The following is a 16,411-nucleotide window of genomic DNA, read 5'->3' as shown; positions in this document are numbered from 1 at the left end:
ATTCAAGGATTCTGTCCTCCTCTTCAAGTTATCAGGAAACATTCCCTCACTAGAACAGTGCTTCTCAAATAGTGGGGCATGGCCCCCTGGGGGGGGTGTAGAGCAATGGGGGAGGAGGTGACCCCGAGGAAAATGCTTTATTTGAGGGAGTAGGAATTTTTTGCACTGAACAACAGCACACAGCACAGAGTAGGAGATAATAATAGTAATAATAATTTATTGGATTTGTATGCCGCCCCTCTCCGCAGATATGAATTATAGATAACAAACCCTTAAGAGACACCATGGAAAAATATTTAACAGGGATGAAAAGAAAGGAGGAGAGAGACGGAGATAATGAGACAAACGTAAGTCTCCCGAAAGCTAAGACGAGGAAATATGGTGAAGTGTATGTAACATTTGGTTTCACTGTGACTATGGTGGGAGACGAGGAAAGACCGGTATGTTTACTGTGTCTAAAAATGTTGGCAGAGTAGCCAAATAAATTAAGGCGTCACTTAAACACTTTACACCCCAATCGTTTGAGTTTTTTCAGAGTAAATGTGTTGAATATTGCAAACAATTGTCCCGGCGGAGAGTTGGGGAGGGGGCACAAAACAAAAAATACTTCTTCTGAGGGGGAGGGAAATAATTGAGAAGCACTGCCCTAGGACAAGATTTCTACTCAATAAAGTGCTGCTTTGGAGGAATCGTTATCTTTTTGTTTTTGTTTCTTAGGACAGATATTTGATCCCAAGTCAAAGTCACCATCGTGCACTGCATCATAGACATTGTTAGAGTGTGAAACCTGGTTAGGTTTTGTCATCTCAAAGGCCTCTATCCTCTGTGGCCTCTCACAGTGTGTGCCCGTCCACTTTGGATAGCATTGACACCGAAAGTGATCTTGCATTGACACACTCCAATCTTGAAAATCTGTTATCCCAATGTCTTCTTCCCGTAGCTGATTATCCAGATGGAGAAAGGCTCCTAATTCACTCGGGTTGCATCTCACACAACGTCCATTCCCATGACATAGCTGGCGGCTACATCTGTCTGCTGCTGTCGTCACATTAGCGATGTAAGGTCCCAGTGTTGTGATAATATAACGATGAAGACTCTTGCAGTTCTCCTGGAGAACATAAAATCAGAGTTAGGATTTGGATTTTGAAGAACTCAAGAAGCACCAGGCCAAGAGGAACATCCATTCCAGCATTCTGTTACTAAAGGGACAAATCATAGACTTCCACTCATAAGCGGAACATGGATCACATTAGCATTTTCCACACCAAGTTCTCAGCAATTAGCATGGAAAGGTACACTGCCATCATTGCTGGAAGGCAGCATATAGATGAATACCATTTGATCATATTTTCTTCCATGAATTTGATTTTAAATCATCCAGCTTGGCAGTCGACATTATACACTGCTCAAAAAAATAAAGGGAACATTGAAAAAACAGAATATAACTTCAATAATATACAACTTCAAGTGAATCAAACTTCTGTGAAATCAAAATGTCCACTTAGGAAGCAACACTGATTGACAGTCAATTTCACATGCTGTTGGGCATATTCAACTTTGTACATAACAAAGTATTCAATGAGAATATTTCATTCATTCAGATCTAGGATGTGTTATTTGGGTGTTCCCTTTAATTTTTTTGAGCAGTATATATTGCAGTAGAAAATTCCATAATTTGATTTACGTGATATATAAAATATTGTCTCAACCTCCTATATTTTTATTTATTTATTTATTTTTTTATTTATTAATTGGACTTGTATGCTGCCCCTCTCCGTGGACTCGGGCGGTCATTGTGCCTCTAAACACAAATTGATTTTATATATTTTATTAAGTCGGCTCAAGCTGAAAATGTTACAGGTTTGGGGTTATTTGCACAAGCATATGAACAATGTCCTCTTAAGAAGACCCAACCATGAAAGAATTATAGATAAAGAATTAGTGTAATCTCACTGTTGGGAAAACATATTACTTCATGAATCAACAATCTCTTGCCTAAACCAAAGTTTAAAGCTGGATAGAATCCCTCCAACAGTGGCTGGGAATGCTTCTGGTTTAGAGGAAGTGTTATGGACCTGTTTCATGGTCAAAATTCACCTTCACAATACGGACCATACGAATTTATTTTATTTAGTTATTTATTTATTTGTCAAACATTTACAGTGGTACCTCTACCTAAGAACGTCTCTACTTACAAACTTTTCTAGGTAAGAACTGGGTGTTCAAGATTTTTTTTTGCCTCGTCTCAAGAACCATTTTTTACTTACAAACCCGAGCCTCCGAAACTGTAACCGGAAAAGGCAGGGAGAAGCCTCCGTGGGGCCTCTCTAGGAATCTCCTGGGTGGAAACAGGGCCAGAAAAGGCGGGGAGAAGGTTCCGTGGGGCCTCTCTAGGAATCTCCTGGGGGAAACAGAGCCAGAAAAGGCAGGGAGAAGCCTCCGTGGGGCCTCTCTAGGAATCTCCTGGGAGGCAACAGGGCCTCCCATTGATTCCTATGGGAAAATTGCTTCTTCTTACAAACTTTTCTACTTAAGAACCTGGTCACAGAACAAATTAAGTTCGTAAGTAGAGGTACCACTGTATACGATATTAGTAATTTGTATAAATATAACATAAGTAAAAAATAACTATAAAATGTGGACAATAGTACAGTAGGCTTGGGATGGTAGGCACAGTGGTGCACTTATGCACACCGCTTACAGACCTGTTAAAAATGGGGAGAGGTCTATTGCAGACAGTCTAAGGTTAAAGTTTTTGGGATTTGGGGAAGAAACCACAGAGTCAGGTAGTGCATTCCAGGCATTGATTCACTCCGTTGCTGAAGTCATATTTTCTGCAGTCGAGTTTGGAAGTTTTACATTTAGTTTGAATCTATTACATGCTCGTGTTTTGCTGGGGTTGAAGGTGAAGTCATCATTAATAGGAAGGACATTTTAAAGATTTAACAGATTAACAGAGTTGGAAGGGACCAGGTCATCTAGTGCAACCCCCTGCCCACGCAGGAGACCCTACATCTGCCTCTACCTAGGATCAAACTCACAACCTGCTGATTGTGAGGCAAGGGCTCCACCTCTAAGCCACCGCAGAGGAACCTTTTGTTATATGATTTTATGAACTATATTTAGATCAGAAATATAAATGTTTCAGAAATACTCACAAGTGACTGGGAGTAAGAGAGGTCGCCCCAGAGTACAACCCCAGCACTGCCAAGTGCTGCACTTTCTCCAATTGTATTCACCAGGTCAGCCTGAATCAAACAAAAGAAATAAGAGAAAAAGTCAGGGACATGCCCCAGCTGGTCTCCCAGGAAAGCAAAACTCTGAACTCTATTAAGTTGAATCAAAAGATTTTTTACCAAAAGTGGTTGAAATAATGTCAGGGAGAATCTGAAATTGAACGGGTCCAATGATGGGCTACAAGAATGGTGGAAGGTCTTAAGCATAAAACGTATCAGGAAAGACCTAATGAACTCAATCTGTATAGTCTGGAGGACAGAAGGGAAAGTGGGGGACATGATCGAAACATTTAAATATATTAAATGGTTAAATAAGGTCCAGGAGGGAAGTGTTTTTAATAGGAAAGTGAACACAAGAACAAGGGGACACAATCTGAAGTTAGTTGGGGGAAAGATCAAAAGCAACATGAAAAAATATTATTTTACTGAAATAGTAGTAGATCCTTGGAACAAACTTCCAGCAGATAAATCCACAGTAACTGAATTTAAACATGCCTGGGATAAACATATATCCATCCTAAGATAAAATACAGGAAATAGTATAAGGGCAGACTAGATGGACCATGAGGTCTTTTTCTGCCGTCAGTCTTCTATGTTTCTAACCCACAGAGCACAAAGCAAGTCTTCTGGTTCCCCAAACTCAACCATCCTTACCAGTCCACCGGCAGCCAATGTGATGCAGTTGTTTCTGGTGCTAGGCAGATACCAGTTCACTTTTAGGACACGACGGCCTTGGAAGCAGGCTGGAACTTTCTGGGAGAGAGTCTGCTCTGTCTCCGAAGACAATTCTCCTCCCTAATTCCCAAGCAGCTACAGCTACAACAAAAGCATGTGGAAAATGCCAGCAAGCCTTCCACCCTGCCCACCTCACTTGCAATAGAATGGCAGGGCACAATAGTGGGTAGCAGGGGTGAAATCCTAACAGTTCGGATTGGTTCGGGAGAACTGGTAGCGGACATTTCCAGTAGGTCTGTGAATGGCTGCCCTTTACGGGAGGGCGGCAATAGCAATTGGTTGTTCCAAGAAGCGCCTGGAGTTTCCCTCAGCTGCAAATGCTAAGATTTGAAGTCTACAAATTGTGTTAAAGGGTGAGCTATTGATGGTTGCGTGGAAGGGGAATGAACTACTGGTTGGGGAGAACAGTAGTTTAAAATGTTTTTAAAAAAAACCCTCACCCAATCAGTGTTCCCTCTAATTTTTTGGGGGGGTGGGCGGAAAAGTATAGTGTCTGAGCAGCAGTCCCTTCAGGACTGGGCGGCACAGAAATAATAAATAAACAAACAAACAAACAAACAAACAAACAAAAAACAAATAAATAAAAAACCCACCCTGTTTTGCCTCAGAGAATTTCAAAATAAAATACTGTACTGTGTGTCTATAACAGTGAGCTCATAATAGGGCAACTCTATCAATATCAAAATGCCACTTAAATAGTTGAGCTAGTTTCAAACTAGATTTTGATTTTCTTTCTCTCTTCCTTACTTCCATTCTTTTTCTTTCTCTTTTCCTTCCTCTCTTTCTTCTATCTGTTTCTCTCTCTTCCTCTCTCACTCTTTCCCTCTCGGCTTCTGGGCAGGTTTGGAAAACTCTGAGTTGATTATGATTTTTAAGTGAGCGATTGCTCACTGCTCAGCTTAGAAGGAACTATGCACCCAATCATATTACCCCTACCAAGCCACGCCCACAGAAGTGATGTCTAAAAAATTTGGATTTCACCACTGGTGGATAGTGAGTAGCTCTGTATGAGATTTCTATGGAGATTCTCAGTCATCCAGGTCCTGGTTGTCCCAAAGATACTTTTTCACAAGAGGCAACTGGACTTTTTTCTTTGAAGACGTTTTGCTTCTCATCCAAGATGCTTCTTCAACTTATTTTGAAGGGTATTCATTCCAAAGTGTATTGCTAAATGTCTATGGAGATTCTCCATCATTTAGGCCATGGTTGTCCCAAAGGTGCTTTTTACAAGAGGCAACTGGTCTTTCTGTTTTTTCTTTCTATTATTTCTTCCTTTTCTGTTCTTCTTGGATGAAAGCCAAACATCTTCAAAGAAAAAACAAAGTCTAGTTGCCTCTTGAAAAAGCACCTTTGGGGCTCTGTATGAAAGGTTCGTGTTATAATTTTAGTGATATAAATCTCTGTTAAGCTGGTTTCAATGGAGTGTAAAGAACTATTTTCTGAGGCCTAGCAGTATAGTGTGATCTTTTTTCCATACAAATATCGCAAATTGGTATTTGGATTGAGTGTCAGAATTTCTAAAGTTGTCCAAAGGAAAACACTAAACCATGAAGTGTCAATATCTCTGTCTCTCTCTCTCTCTGTCTCTCTCTCTGTCTCTCTCAAATCTGAACAATAATTTCCCACACCGCCTTACACAGCCCTTCTCTTTTTAAACCTGCTACAGTTTCCTTTGATTACTGACAGCTATGACTTAGAATTTTCATCTGTGTCTGCACAGCTGCTTTTGGCATCCCAGCATTCTACACACCCTGACATTTAGGATGGGATCATACATCACCCCTCCCTCGTCTGACTCAGAGGAGGCTCTGACTGGAGATCCTACAGGCTCTGCAGATCTGTCTGCCTCATCTTCCACATTAACCTCTCCATCCCCTTCACTGTCTGACTCTTCAGTACGCCACACAAGTCTTCTTTGATCTGATGGACCCAGCTCCTCTGCTCCTCTGAGTCGAAATCAGTGGCCATAGGAGCTGGCCATGAGCCAACCACAACACACACACACATACATACATACTGTGTGGATAAGGAAACCATAAATGCCATTCAGAACTACTTTGGGGGGGGAAATGAGAAAAGTATAACAAAGGAATCATGTACCATATAGGTGAATACAGCTTAAAAACAGTTTTTCGGTCAAATAGTAAGATGCAATGGCTGGATCTATCATTACCTTCTTCTCTGAGTGCCCCAGAGTGCTTACCTCAGTTAGATACTTCGAAGAACGCCTATAGGAAACCCTGGAATATGGTATCACAGGAAGCGGATGCTCTGGGCCAAACTGTGCCACACGGAATGCCTCCCCGAGACGGTGATGTATATAACGCTGGCGGTACAAAGCCGGTACTTTCAGTGGAAGGTAGATACTGGGATAGAGGGCTGAGGAGACCTTCCACAACCACATGAGCTGATCATTCCACAGGACCTCCTTTGGATTACATTGGCCGGTATAGTTCTCTTTCCCCCATTTGTCATTGAAGCAATCAGGAAACCTGTAGAAGCCCCACAAACCATGTGGCCTCAGCTTCTTTCCCAGGGCTAGAGTACTCTCCATCAGCACCCGTGCGGCCTCTTCAAACTCTACCTTAGCTAACTGGGTTTGCTCCTCAGGAGAGAGTCCAGGAAATCTTTTCCTCACCCATTGTTTAGAGGCCTCCCTGTAAACCATTTTGGGCACCCAGTTTCTTCTCCAGAGAGGTCGCCACTCCTCCCAGTCTACTACTGCCAGACCTTGGAAGTTATTGTTCAAGAGTTCTGTGATTTCCTGAGTGGCTTTCTCTAGATGTCTCCTCAGGTTAACCTTCTGAGGGATCCCCCCATTATGCCAGTCACCCTGTGGGGATATGTAGGGATAAAGTCCAAACTTGTTTTCGTAAAAAATAGTTATATTTTGTCCAAGGAACACATTGCCTTTGTTCTCCACAATGTCATAGGCTTCCAGAGGTAATCTGATCCCAAAACGCTCTTGACATCTGCTTGTGGGTAAATTCCACACCACAACAAATGGTTTACGCTGGATGATGGGACCGGCAGCGGCCTGCTTCCAGCTATTCCCTGCCAGGGGTCTAACAGATGCAGTACAGAAGGTGATGTAGATCCAGATAATTCTCTCCAGGATCATGGTGGATGGAATAAGCTAGTATCTCTTCTGGAACTTCTCAAGCTTTGTTCATAAATGCATCCCCTGACAAAGAGAAAGGGGGTGATAGGTGAAATAAAATCTGTCTTCCCCTCATTGATAGATCACTTCTAACTCAATAGCACACAAGAAAAAGAGAATTCAAAAAAATTAATTCAATCAAACCACTAGCTACAGAGAACCTTGTAACTGTAGCAGTTAAAATGTCAGGTTATAATTGGGGACACCCAGGTTTGCCTCCTCCCTCAGAATAACCAATGAGTTGTGCTATGGACAGTGGGGCAGATTTAAAGTCACATTACTCATGAATCACTATCCTGAAATCAGGATAGTCACTATTTCTCAAATTGTCACCCTCTCACAATGGTGCAGGGAGAAGAAACCCATATCTATTCATTGTGGAGAAACCCATATCTATTCATTGTGGAAAACTAGAATAGAAATATAGTCAATCAATGAATTCATTTAATCAAGTTATCTGACACATTCTTTGCACAAGCTATATTTTAATCTGGCTTCCTAAGAGCAATGCTTTGTTTATTACAGAGTAGGAAGTATGAAGCTTCTGGCCTCAGGCTCTCTTGTTCAGATTTGCGAGGATTGGTTGCTGTTTTTCTAAAACCCTGGTAGTGAAGAGGGAAAGAAAGGGTGTCAGGATTAAAACAGAAGCCAAAAGAGCAAAAGAAAGCATCACTCTAGCTCAGGTGTCTCCAACCTTGGCCACTTTAAGACTTCTGGACTTCAACTCCCAGAGTTCCTCAGGCAGCTGGCTGAGGAACTCTGGGAGTTGAAGTCCACAAATCTTAAAAGTGGCCAAGATTGGAGAGCGAGATCCCTCTTCTAGATCAGGGGTATCAAACTCAATTTCATCAGTGTTGTATTTAACTTTGTGAGGGGAACATGGTTGGGGGTATCGTAGCCAAAAACCAATCTCAGGAGCCTGTTTTTGCTGGCAGAGGCATTGCGGGCTGGTCCTTCACTGTTTCCAGGACGGCCCCATGGGCCAATTCTAAGCACCCCCTGGACTGGATTCGTCCCCCAGGCCTTGAGTTTGACACCCCTGCTCTAGATCGTAAGGAATCAAGTTGCTTTAAAGAATCAGTGCTATTAGATCAGCTTTATAAACTTCTGTGATCTTGGGAGATAGTTAATTTGTTTGGCCAATGGTTTGCAAAATATCATTTTAATGACAACTATGAAACAGTCTTCCTTGTGCTGGGCATGTACTGTGTGGATCAACCATTATAACAGAATAATATATTCTGCCATTTAGGTCCTGCCTCTCCTTTTGGTAATGGCTGTTGGGAGAGCAGTGAATCTGGCCAAGAACAAATCCCTTCTAAATTTTGAGATCATTATGCAAACTAAAGTATCTAGCTGGTAGGAAAAAGTGTGCCGCAAGAAGGTGCTTCTGAGTAGCACAGGAAAGTCCACTTGTAGTTCTAAATCAATGGCCTGCTGTCTGAGATCAGCTAGTGCAGTGATGATGAACCTATGGCACGCGAGCCACCGGTGGCACATGGAACCATATTTATTTATTTATTTATTTAGTCCAATACACAATAATATACAATGAAGGCTATAGAGGATACAGTAGAGAAGAAATACGAGATATAGGAGAGACTATAGGACAGGGGACGGAAGGCACTCTAGTGCGCTTATGCACGCTCCTTACTGACCTCTTAGGAATCTGGAGAGCTCAACCGTGGATAGTCTAAGGGTAAAATGTTGGGGGTTAGGGAATGATACTACAGAGTCCGGTAATGAGTTCCATGCTTCGACAACCCGATTACTAAAGTCGTATTTTTTACAGTCAAGTTTGGAGCAGTTAATATTAAGCTTGAATCTGTTGTGTGCTCTTGTGTTGTTGTGGTTGAAGCTGAAGTAGTCTTTTGACAGGCAGGACATTGCAGCATATGATCTTGTGGGCAATACTTAGATCATGTTTAAGGCATATTTGCTGGCATGCGAACCAATGCTCTAATTCAGTTCCAGTGCGCATGTGCATGCCGGCCAGCTTATTTTTGCCTTGCATGGAGGTTCTCTAGAAGTCTGGGGGTGGGGCATTTTCACCGTCCCCAGGCTCCAAGTAAACCTCTGGAGCTTGGGGAGGGTGAAAAATAGGCCATATAAGGTCCATATAAGTTGGGAATTGGGGACTGGGAGGATCGTGCATGCATTCACAGGGAGTGGGGCAGCACAGATCACATACACATGCACAGAAGGATAGGGGGCATTGAATTGGCGTGTGGGCACTCACATGCGCACAATAACGTATGCACTTGTGCTTTTGGCACCTGAAGAAAAAAAGGTTCACCATCACTGAGCTAGTACGTGTTCATAATCCATCATAGTGATGGTTGGCTATAAAGTTGTACTTTAGCATATACAATGTTCCCTCAATTTTCGCGGGGGATGCGTTCTGAGACCGCCCGCAAAAGTCGAATTTCCGCAAAGTAGAGATGCGGAAGTAAATATTTTTGGCTATGAACAGTATCACAAGCCTTCCCTTAACACTTTAAACCCCTAAATTGCAATTTCCCATTCCCTTAGCAACCATTTAGATTATTACTCACCAGGGTTATTTATTAAAGTTTATTTAAAAAAATATTTATTAAAGGCTGACAAAAGTTTGGTGATGACATATGATGTCATCGGGCAGGAAAAAACGTGGTATAGGGGAAAAAACGCAAAGTATTTTTTAATTAATATTTTTGAAAAACCGTGGTATAGACTTTTCGCGAAGTTTGAACCCGCGAAAATCGAGGGAACACTGTATTACCCTGGTACCAGGAAGACTCAAAGGTCAGTCATAATTAAAGGAGCCAAGATAGTTGGGTGTGTGTGAAGGACTGCTTACACTAATAGGAGAAAATTAAATCCAGGCACTAGTTTATATTTTAAGCAGCCCAGCTTCACAGTGGAGGACCATGTTTGAAATGCATTGAGGTGCCCCTGTCCCTACTACTTGTCTTTTTTTAAGTGATGCTTTTCATGTTTTATAGCTGCTATTAAATAACTCAAGGACATTGATTATGAGAAGTGGCGTTCAAATCATAAACAGGATAAAATAGATTGGCTTTGGCATGTGGTTCCTATGGAAACCCATGGCGGAGCGGCGACAAACAAAATTCTCCACAACTGACTGAACGGCATCCAGGCAAGTGAAGGAACTCCTCAGGAGATAAAACCAAGGAGTAAATTTTTGAGGTGAAAATAGTGAGGATGTTTAAGTGGGAGCTGCCTGGCAAAGACTGTCGTTAACTAGATCAGTGTCTCCCAACCTTGGCCACTTGAAGATATTTGGACTTCAACTCCCAGAATTTGCTGGCTGGGGAATTCTGGGAGTTGAAGTCCAAATATCTTCAAGTGGCCAAGGTTGGGAAACACTGAACTAGATGACCTAAAATTAAATCCTGGTGAGTAAGACAAGATTGGATCCATAAAGAAAATGCTTGGAGGAATGACTCTAAGGTAGTTATGCAACTTCCCAACCAAGATGTGCAAGTTCCCGTCTGGACAGCTTCCACCTCAGTGGTCAAGTGATTAGAGTGCAGAAGCTACTTCTGCTGATCGAATCTCAGTAGGCTCCATGTTGACTCAACCTTCCATCCTTCCAAGGTGGATAAAATGAGGACCCAGATTGTTGGGGGCAATGTGCTGACTCTCTGTAAACCGCTTAGAGAAGGCTGTAGAGTCTAAATGCTATTGCTAATGCTGCTTGGTGGTTTGGGCTGTTTGCTTTGTTAATACAGTGATACCTCATCTTACAAACACCTCGTCATACAAACTTTTCGAGATACAAACCCGGGGTTTAAGATTTTTTTGCCTCTTCTTACAAACTATTTTCACCTTGCAAACCCACCACCACCACTGGGATGCCCCACCTCCGGACTTCCGTTGCCAGCGAAGCACCCGTTTTTGTGCTGCTGGGATTCCCCTGAGGCTCCCCCCCATGGGGAACCCCGTCTCCGGACTTCCGTGTTTTTGTGATGCTGTAGGAGAATTCCAGCAGCGCAAAAACGGGCGCTTTGCTGGCAACGGAAGTTCAGAGGTGGGGTTTCCCAGCAAGGGGAGCCTCAGTGAAATTGCAGCATCGCAAAAACACAGAGGTCCGGAGGTGGGGTTTCCCATGGAAGGGAGCCTCAGGAGAATCCCAGCAGTGCAAAAACGAGTGCTTCGGCTGGCAAAAGGGGTGAATTTTGGGCTTGCACGCATTAATCGCTTTTCCATTGATTCCTATGGGAAACATTGTTTCGTCTTACAAACTTTTCACCTTAAGAACCGCGTCCCGGAACCAATTAAGTTTGTAAGACAAGGTATCACTGTATATAGTTGAATAAACTGCAGACTAACCTCTTTGTACTATTTTAAAATCTTAGTTTCCATTGATTAGGCTATGGACTTCTCCCACACTGAAAGAAACCAAGATAGGGTAAAATGCAATTTCCCCATTCTGCTATCCAATAGATGCCAACTCTGATAAACCTCAGCCAGGAAAATTATGGGAACTGATCCCCCGCTTCGCTTGGAAGGCACTATATTAGGGCAGGCTAGAACAGAACATTTCTTCCAATCCAAACTTTCTGACTAAATTAAATTGGTTTCAAATGAAAACTACAAACTTCCCATAAGTCAATATCAAACTCTTTCCCACATTTGTTTCCTGGCGGGAGTGACAGGCTTGAAATCCAAACTTATACATTATAGACCCCCAAAATTAATTCTCTGTACAATATTTTGCTCATACTTTGGGTCGGCATTAGTAATTTGATCATTATGGGAATACAGTCCTTTCACCATTTTACAATATTTCCAGTTAGCAGTAAGGCAATAAGTCTTTTTTCCTACCTACTCTTTCACAAGTAGTGCAATGCAACTTCAAAGCCTGTAATTGCATATTTGTCGATAATGTTCCTGTTCCTGTTTTGTTGCTTTTGTTTGATCTGTGTTTTTGTATGAGAAATATACTAATGAAGATTATTTTCATAAAATAAAGTATACACTCATCTAAAATCTATCCACGCTTCTGTGTGTGACGGTGAACAGAAAGAGAATAGCTTTTATCTTTGGAAGGTAGAAATAGCTCAAGCAATGTACTTGGAAGACCAGAAGCAGAATAGTGTTGGGCTCTAAATAATAGGACACTTGAAAATTCCACTTTGATGTGCCGTATTCATAGCTGAAATGAGAGGCATTAAATGTGATTTTGCTTAGGATAAATTATCTTTGAGCTTGATGAAGTGGTTAAAAGCACCAGGCATGAAACCAGGAGACTGAGAATTCTAGCACAGAGCTAACTGGGTAACCCTGGGCCAGCCATTCTCTCTGGCTTAGGAAAACAAGGACAAACCCTTTCCAAAAATCTAGCCAATAAATCCTAGAGTCAGGACAAATTCAATGCTGCCAAATACAAAACTAAAAGCACTAAATTGGAAATGGATTTGATTTAATATTCAGTAATGAGGGCAATGTTTTGTAAAAGCCTGCAAGAATGCTCCTTTCAATCCCCGTGTAGTAGCAATGGGAAAGATCCATCCTAAGCCATCCAATGACGTCTGTCTCTTCTCTCCAGTTTCCAATAAATGAATGTAAGCACCACATTTGGAGTTGAATCCCCAAATTGAACCCACTTATGATGCCATGATACAGGTGTGGCAGTTTAATATTTGAGCCAATGGCCCCCAGACTTTTGTGCTGGGCCAACTAGGAATATAATTCTGGCCACTATCATCTTGTTTAGCAGATTTATTTTTCCCTTGGAAGGGCAATGTGATTGGATCACACCTATGTCCCCAATTATGTTTTCAAAATATCAGGGCGGTGATCAGGTGCCCAGGTAATTGGTTCTTTTGGTAAAGTATAACATAAAAAGCAGACCTACCAAGAAGATAATACTCAAATTTCTTATTTATTTATTTATTTATTTATTTATTTATTCATTCATTCATTTATTGGATTTGTATGCCGCCCCTCTCCATGGACTCGGGGTGGCTAACAACAGTGATAAAAACAGCATGTGACAATCCAATACTAAAACAACTAAAAAACCCTTATTTATAAAACCAAACATACTTATGAGCTGCCAGAAGCTCCTTAATGACGACAGCAGAGCTATTCCAAGGGCAGTCAGTTTCCACAGTATCCAGTGCAGTATCTCCCAACAAGCAATAATAATCCAAGCTTTTTATCAAAACCTGGCACCATGACTTCATGGCCCTGCTGTGATGGTAAGACTGCAAGGCCTGGCCTTGTCATTTGTCAAATGACTGGCATGGGAATCGAAAGTCTGGGACTGTCACAGTGAGTAAAGCTTTGAAACTACGTGAAGCTTTGCCAGCCACCTTCTCCTTTATTCATTAAGCAAGAGTGCAATCCAAGCAAGTCAGCTCTGAATGAGTTCTAAACTTCTAGACTTCTCTTAATATGAAGGGTAAATCAAAATGCGTCACTAAATCCCACAAAATAACAATGGTCATCTGCATTGCAACTACAGGCTTCCCTTGGAAAGGTCTAGTGGTTGAGGCACCAGGCTCAAAACCAGCAGATCAGGAGTTCTAGTTCTGCCCTAGGCATAAAAACCAGTTGGGTGGATTTTGGACAATCATTGCCTCTCAGCCCAATCCACCATACACCTTGTTGTGGGGAAAATAGGAGGAAGAAGATGTCAGTGTTCCAAATAACATCTGAGAAATAAATCAGAGTCCAAACTTTGGCGTTCTTTCAAATTCCAATTTATTGACAGAGCCATGTTGGTTACGAACTGTAGTCAACCCGATACTAACTTTTCCTACAGTTCTCCACCCAGGTTAAGGTTCACCCCTTGTCCCCACACCTTCAAGTTCATCACATGGACCACTCCGGTTCTCTCAACGTCCATGATCTTCCCTTGTACTTCCGGCTGGTGCTAAACAAAGGATGACCTTGAATCACTGTAAAGAATTTGTTGCGGGTAGTATCTTTCCCTCTTATGCAACCCACCGCTCCCCAATTCCCACAGTACTTTTCCACTTGTTGCAGGCCAGAGTCTCTAACTCAAAATGATGGCGTCAGACTGACAGAAGAGGTATTAGGTATGTTCCCCACCTTGAATTATTTATAAAAATAATAAAACAAGATACAAATAAATACAATGATAAATGAAATCATTCAAACAATACCTTTGGTCCATGGTATGCCTATGTAACCTCGCTGCGTCACGATCCAGCAGGGTGGGCATGTTCTGGTTTGTTTTCATAAACATTGCTCAATAACTTTCAATTTGTATTGGACTAACTAACTAACTGAATGAATGAATGAATGAATGAATGAATGAATGAATGGTACTGAACTAGGCACATCTTATGACCAGTGACAGGTGGCTGTTGGAACAGCCTCCCCTTTGAGTCTGGGGTGGGGTGGGGAAACTCTTATTGGCTTTCCACAAAAATGTGAAAATCTATTTTTTCCTAGGTGCTGGGGCCAGGATGTCAGATTTGGGCATATTTAATTATGTGCTGCCTTATGGTTTTTACATTGTGTTATTTAAGTACCAGTTTTATTAGATGGTCAGAGTTGTTTGGTTAAGATGGGTGGTTATATAATTCCCTTAAACAAACAATTTGATCTAATCTAAGGAAATAGCTTTTGAGCTGTCAAACTCTATCCTGTCTTTTAAAACTCAGGGGAAACAGCCATACCGTGAGATTACATAGCAAAAGATTTGGCTTTGTTTACCCAAGTTCTGAAGTGTATGAAGTTACTCTTTAAAGAGTTTCATACTGTAAAGAATTAGTGTTTTGTGATCTTCTGGGGGAAAATGACCTTAAAAAATTACTATAAGCTGAATTTTGATTACCTCTCTCTCTCTCACACACACACACACACACATCCCCATGGGACTTCTTTTAAGTACACATACCTATCATATAAATCACTTTTTCCATTCCATTATTTTGCATGCTAAAGAATCTTTTGTGTTCCACTGAGGGGGACAATTCAAAGTAAAATTTGGCTTTTATATGTTAAGCCATTGTTCTTTTCACTGGACAAATCTAGAATGTCCTTTCTGCTGACAGACACCATCACAAAACCTGCAGTACCTAATGCAAATACCTGCTACCTCTTTTCACATTTTAGCTCAGGACTATTTTTAAATGCAAATTCCAATTTCATCTTCCTGCTGCACTTTGGCTTTACCGACTTTACCATACACAAAGAAAAACAAACTGAGAGGAAAGATCTTCTCTACATAATCTTTAATTTTTGGCTCAAGACTTATTTCTTTAGATCATTTCTTTTGGCCATTTGCAACTTACAAAATCCAGTAGGTCACATAATAAATATTACTTAAGCTGAAGAAACTCCTTTCCTTTATAGTTGTCTCCAGTGAAGGGCTATCAAAAATTTTACTACCACACTGTGGGCGTGGCTTATGCAGGACACCCTGCATTTTCTTTCAACATCTTTCAGTGCAAATTGGGTGCTCTGGGGTAGAGCTCCATTTTCGCTACCCCACTGCGTCCCGCCTCTCGTTCTGGCAGCAGCCCACCCCTGGTTGTCTCTCTCTCTTTTTATTATTATTAATTTTTTAAATTAATTTTAAGAAATAGAATATAAAATTCACACACAACATAGAACAAGTGCTCTGTTATCGGTGCCCACCACCAGACAAACATTCACACCCCACCACCAAATTGGGGGTGTTTCTTATATATACCATTTTAACTCGAGCAAAATATCTGTTTACATATTATAAAGTGATTCCAATTTATTCTTTGTAGCTTAGTCTCAGATTCTACTGGCCATATATCGTCTTACCTTGTCCCATCGTCCCATCAGTTGTCGCAAGTCAGTTTCATTAACCAAATTCATCGTTTTATCCATAATCTCAAATTGAATATGATCTACCATGTACCGGTACCAATTTTGCACTGTCCATTTTGTCGCATCCTTCCAACCCAAGATTATTACCGCCTGAGCGCTTTCTATCACTGCTTGTTTTATTTCTCTAAATTCTCCCATCGCATTGCTTTTAACCAATACTGCCATTTTCTTTGTAATTATCCATCGTGTATTTAACATCCTCCTCTGGTTGTCTCCTCTGCCTGATGGATAGGTCTGAAGAACTTTGAAGCACGGACATTATTTTCTAACATTTCAGCTAATGATGAAAATATGTTTTAGGCATTCCTTTACATAAGTTAATTTTTAAGAATAAATAATTATTTTATTATTTACAATATGTAATACTGTATGTACAATAGAACAATATGTACTATTGTACTGACTATTTACGGGACTGTCTCCTGCCACATACCTC

General features: G+C 41.3%; 1 protein-coding gene across 1 annotated transcript; it reads right to left on the bottom strand.

Moving 5' to 3' along the window:
* Positions 1 to 562: 562 nt before the first annotated feature.
* LOC139160646 (hyaluronidase-3-like) lies at positions 563 to 7,092 on the bottom strand. Its single transcript, XM_070738770.1, has 3 exons — positions 6,175 to 7,092; positions 3,159 to 3,248; positions 563 to 1,108 (listed from the first exon to the last, which is right to left on the bottom strand). The coding sequence occupies exons 1-3, from the start codon at positions 7,090 to 7,092 to the stop codon at positions 665 to 667; spliced, it is 1,452 nt and encodes a 483-aa protein (XP_070594871.1). The 3' UTR covers positions 563 to 664.
* Positions 7,093 to 16,411: the final 9,319 nt, after the last annotated feature.

Source organism: Erythrolamprus reginae, chromosome 2 (genome assembly GCF_031021105.1).
Source record: "Erythrolamprus reginae isolate rEryReg1 chromosome 2, rEryReg1.hap1, whole genome shotgun sequence".
Lineage (NCBI taxonomy): Eukaryota > Metazoa > Chordata > Lepidosauria > Squamata > Dipsadidae > Erythrolamprus > Erythrolamprus reginae.
This window is presented reverse-complemented; position numbering and strand designations above follow the sequence as displayed.

What these genes read in the sequence shown, in the direction of transcription:
- LOC139160646 (XM_070738770.1), bottom strand. Translation starts at nt 7,092, where the DNA reads ATGATCCTGGAGAGAATTATCTGGATCTACATCACCTTCTGTACTGCA. An exon ending in CTTCGAAGTATCTAACTGAG is followed by an intron (nt 3,249 to 6,174) that starts GTAAGCACTCTG and finishes TGTTTGATTCAG; the next exon opens with GCTGACCTGGTGAATACAAT. An exon ending in TCTCTTACTCCCAGTCACTT is followed by an intron (nt 1,109 to 3,158) that starts GTGAGTATTTCT and finishes TATGTTCTCCAG; the next exon opens with GAGAACTGCAAGAGTCTTCA.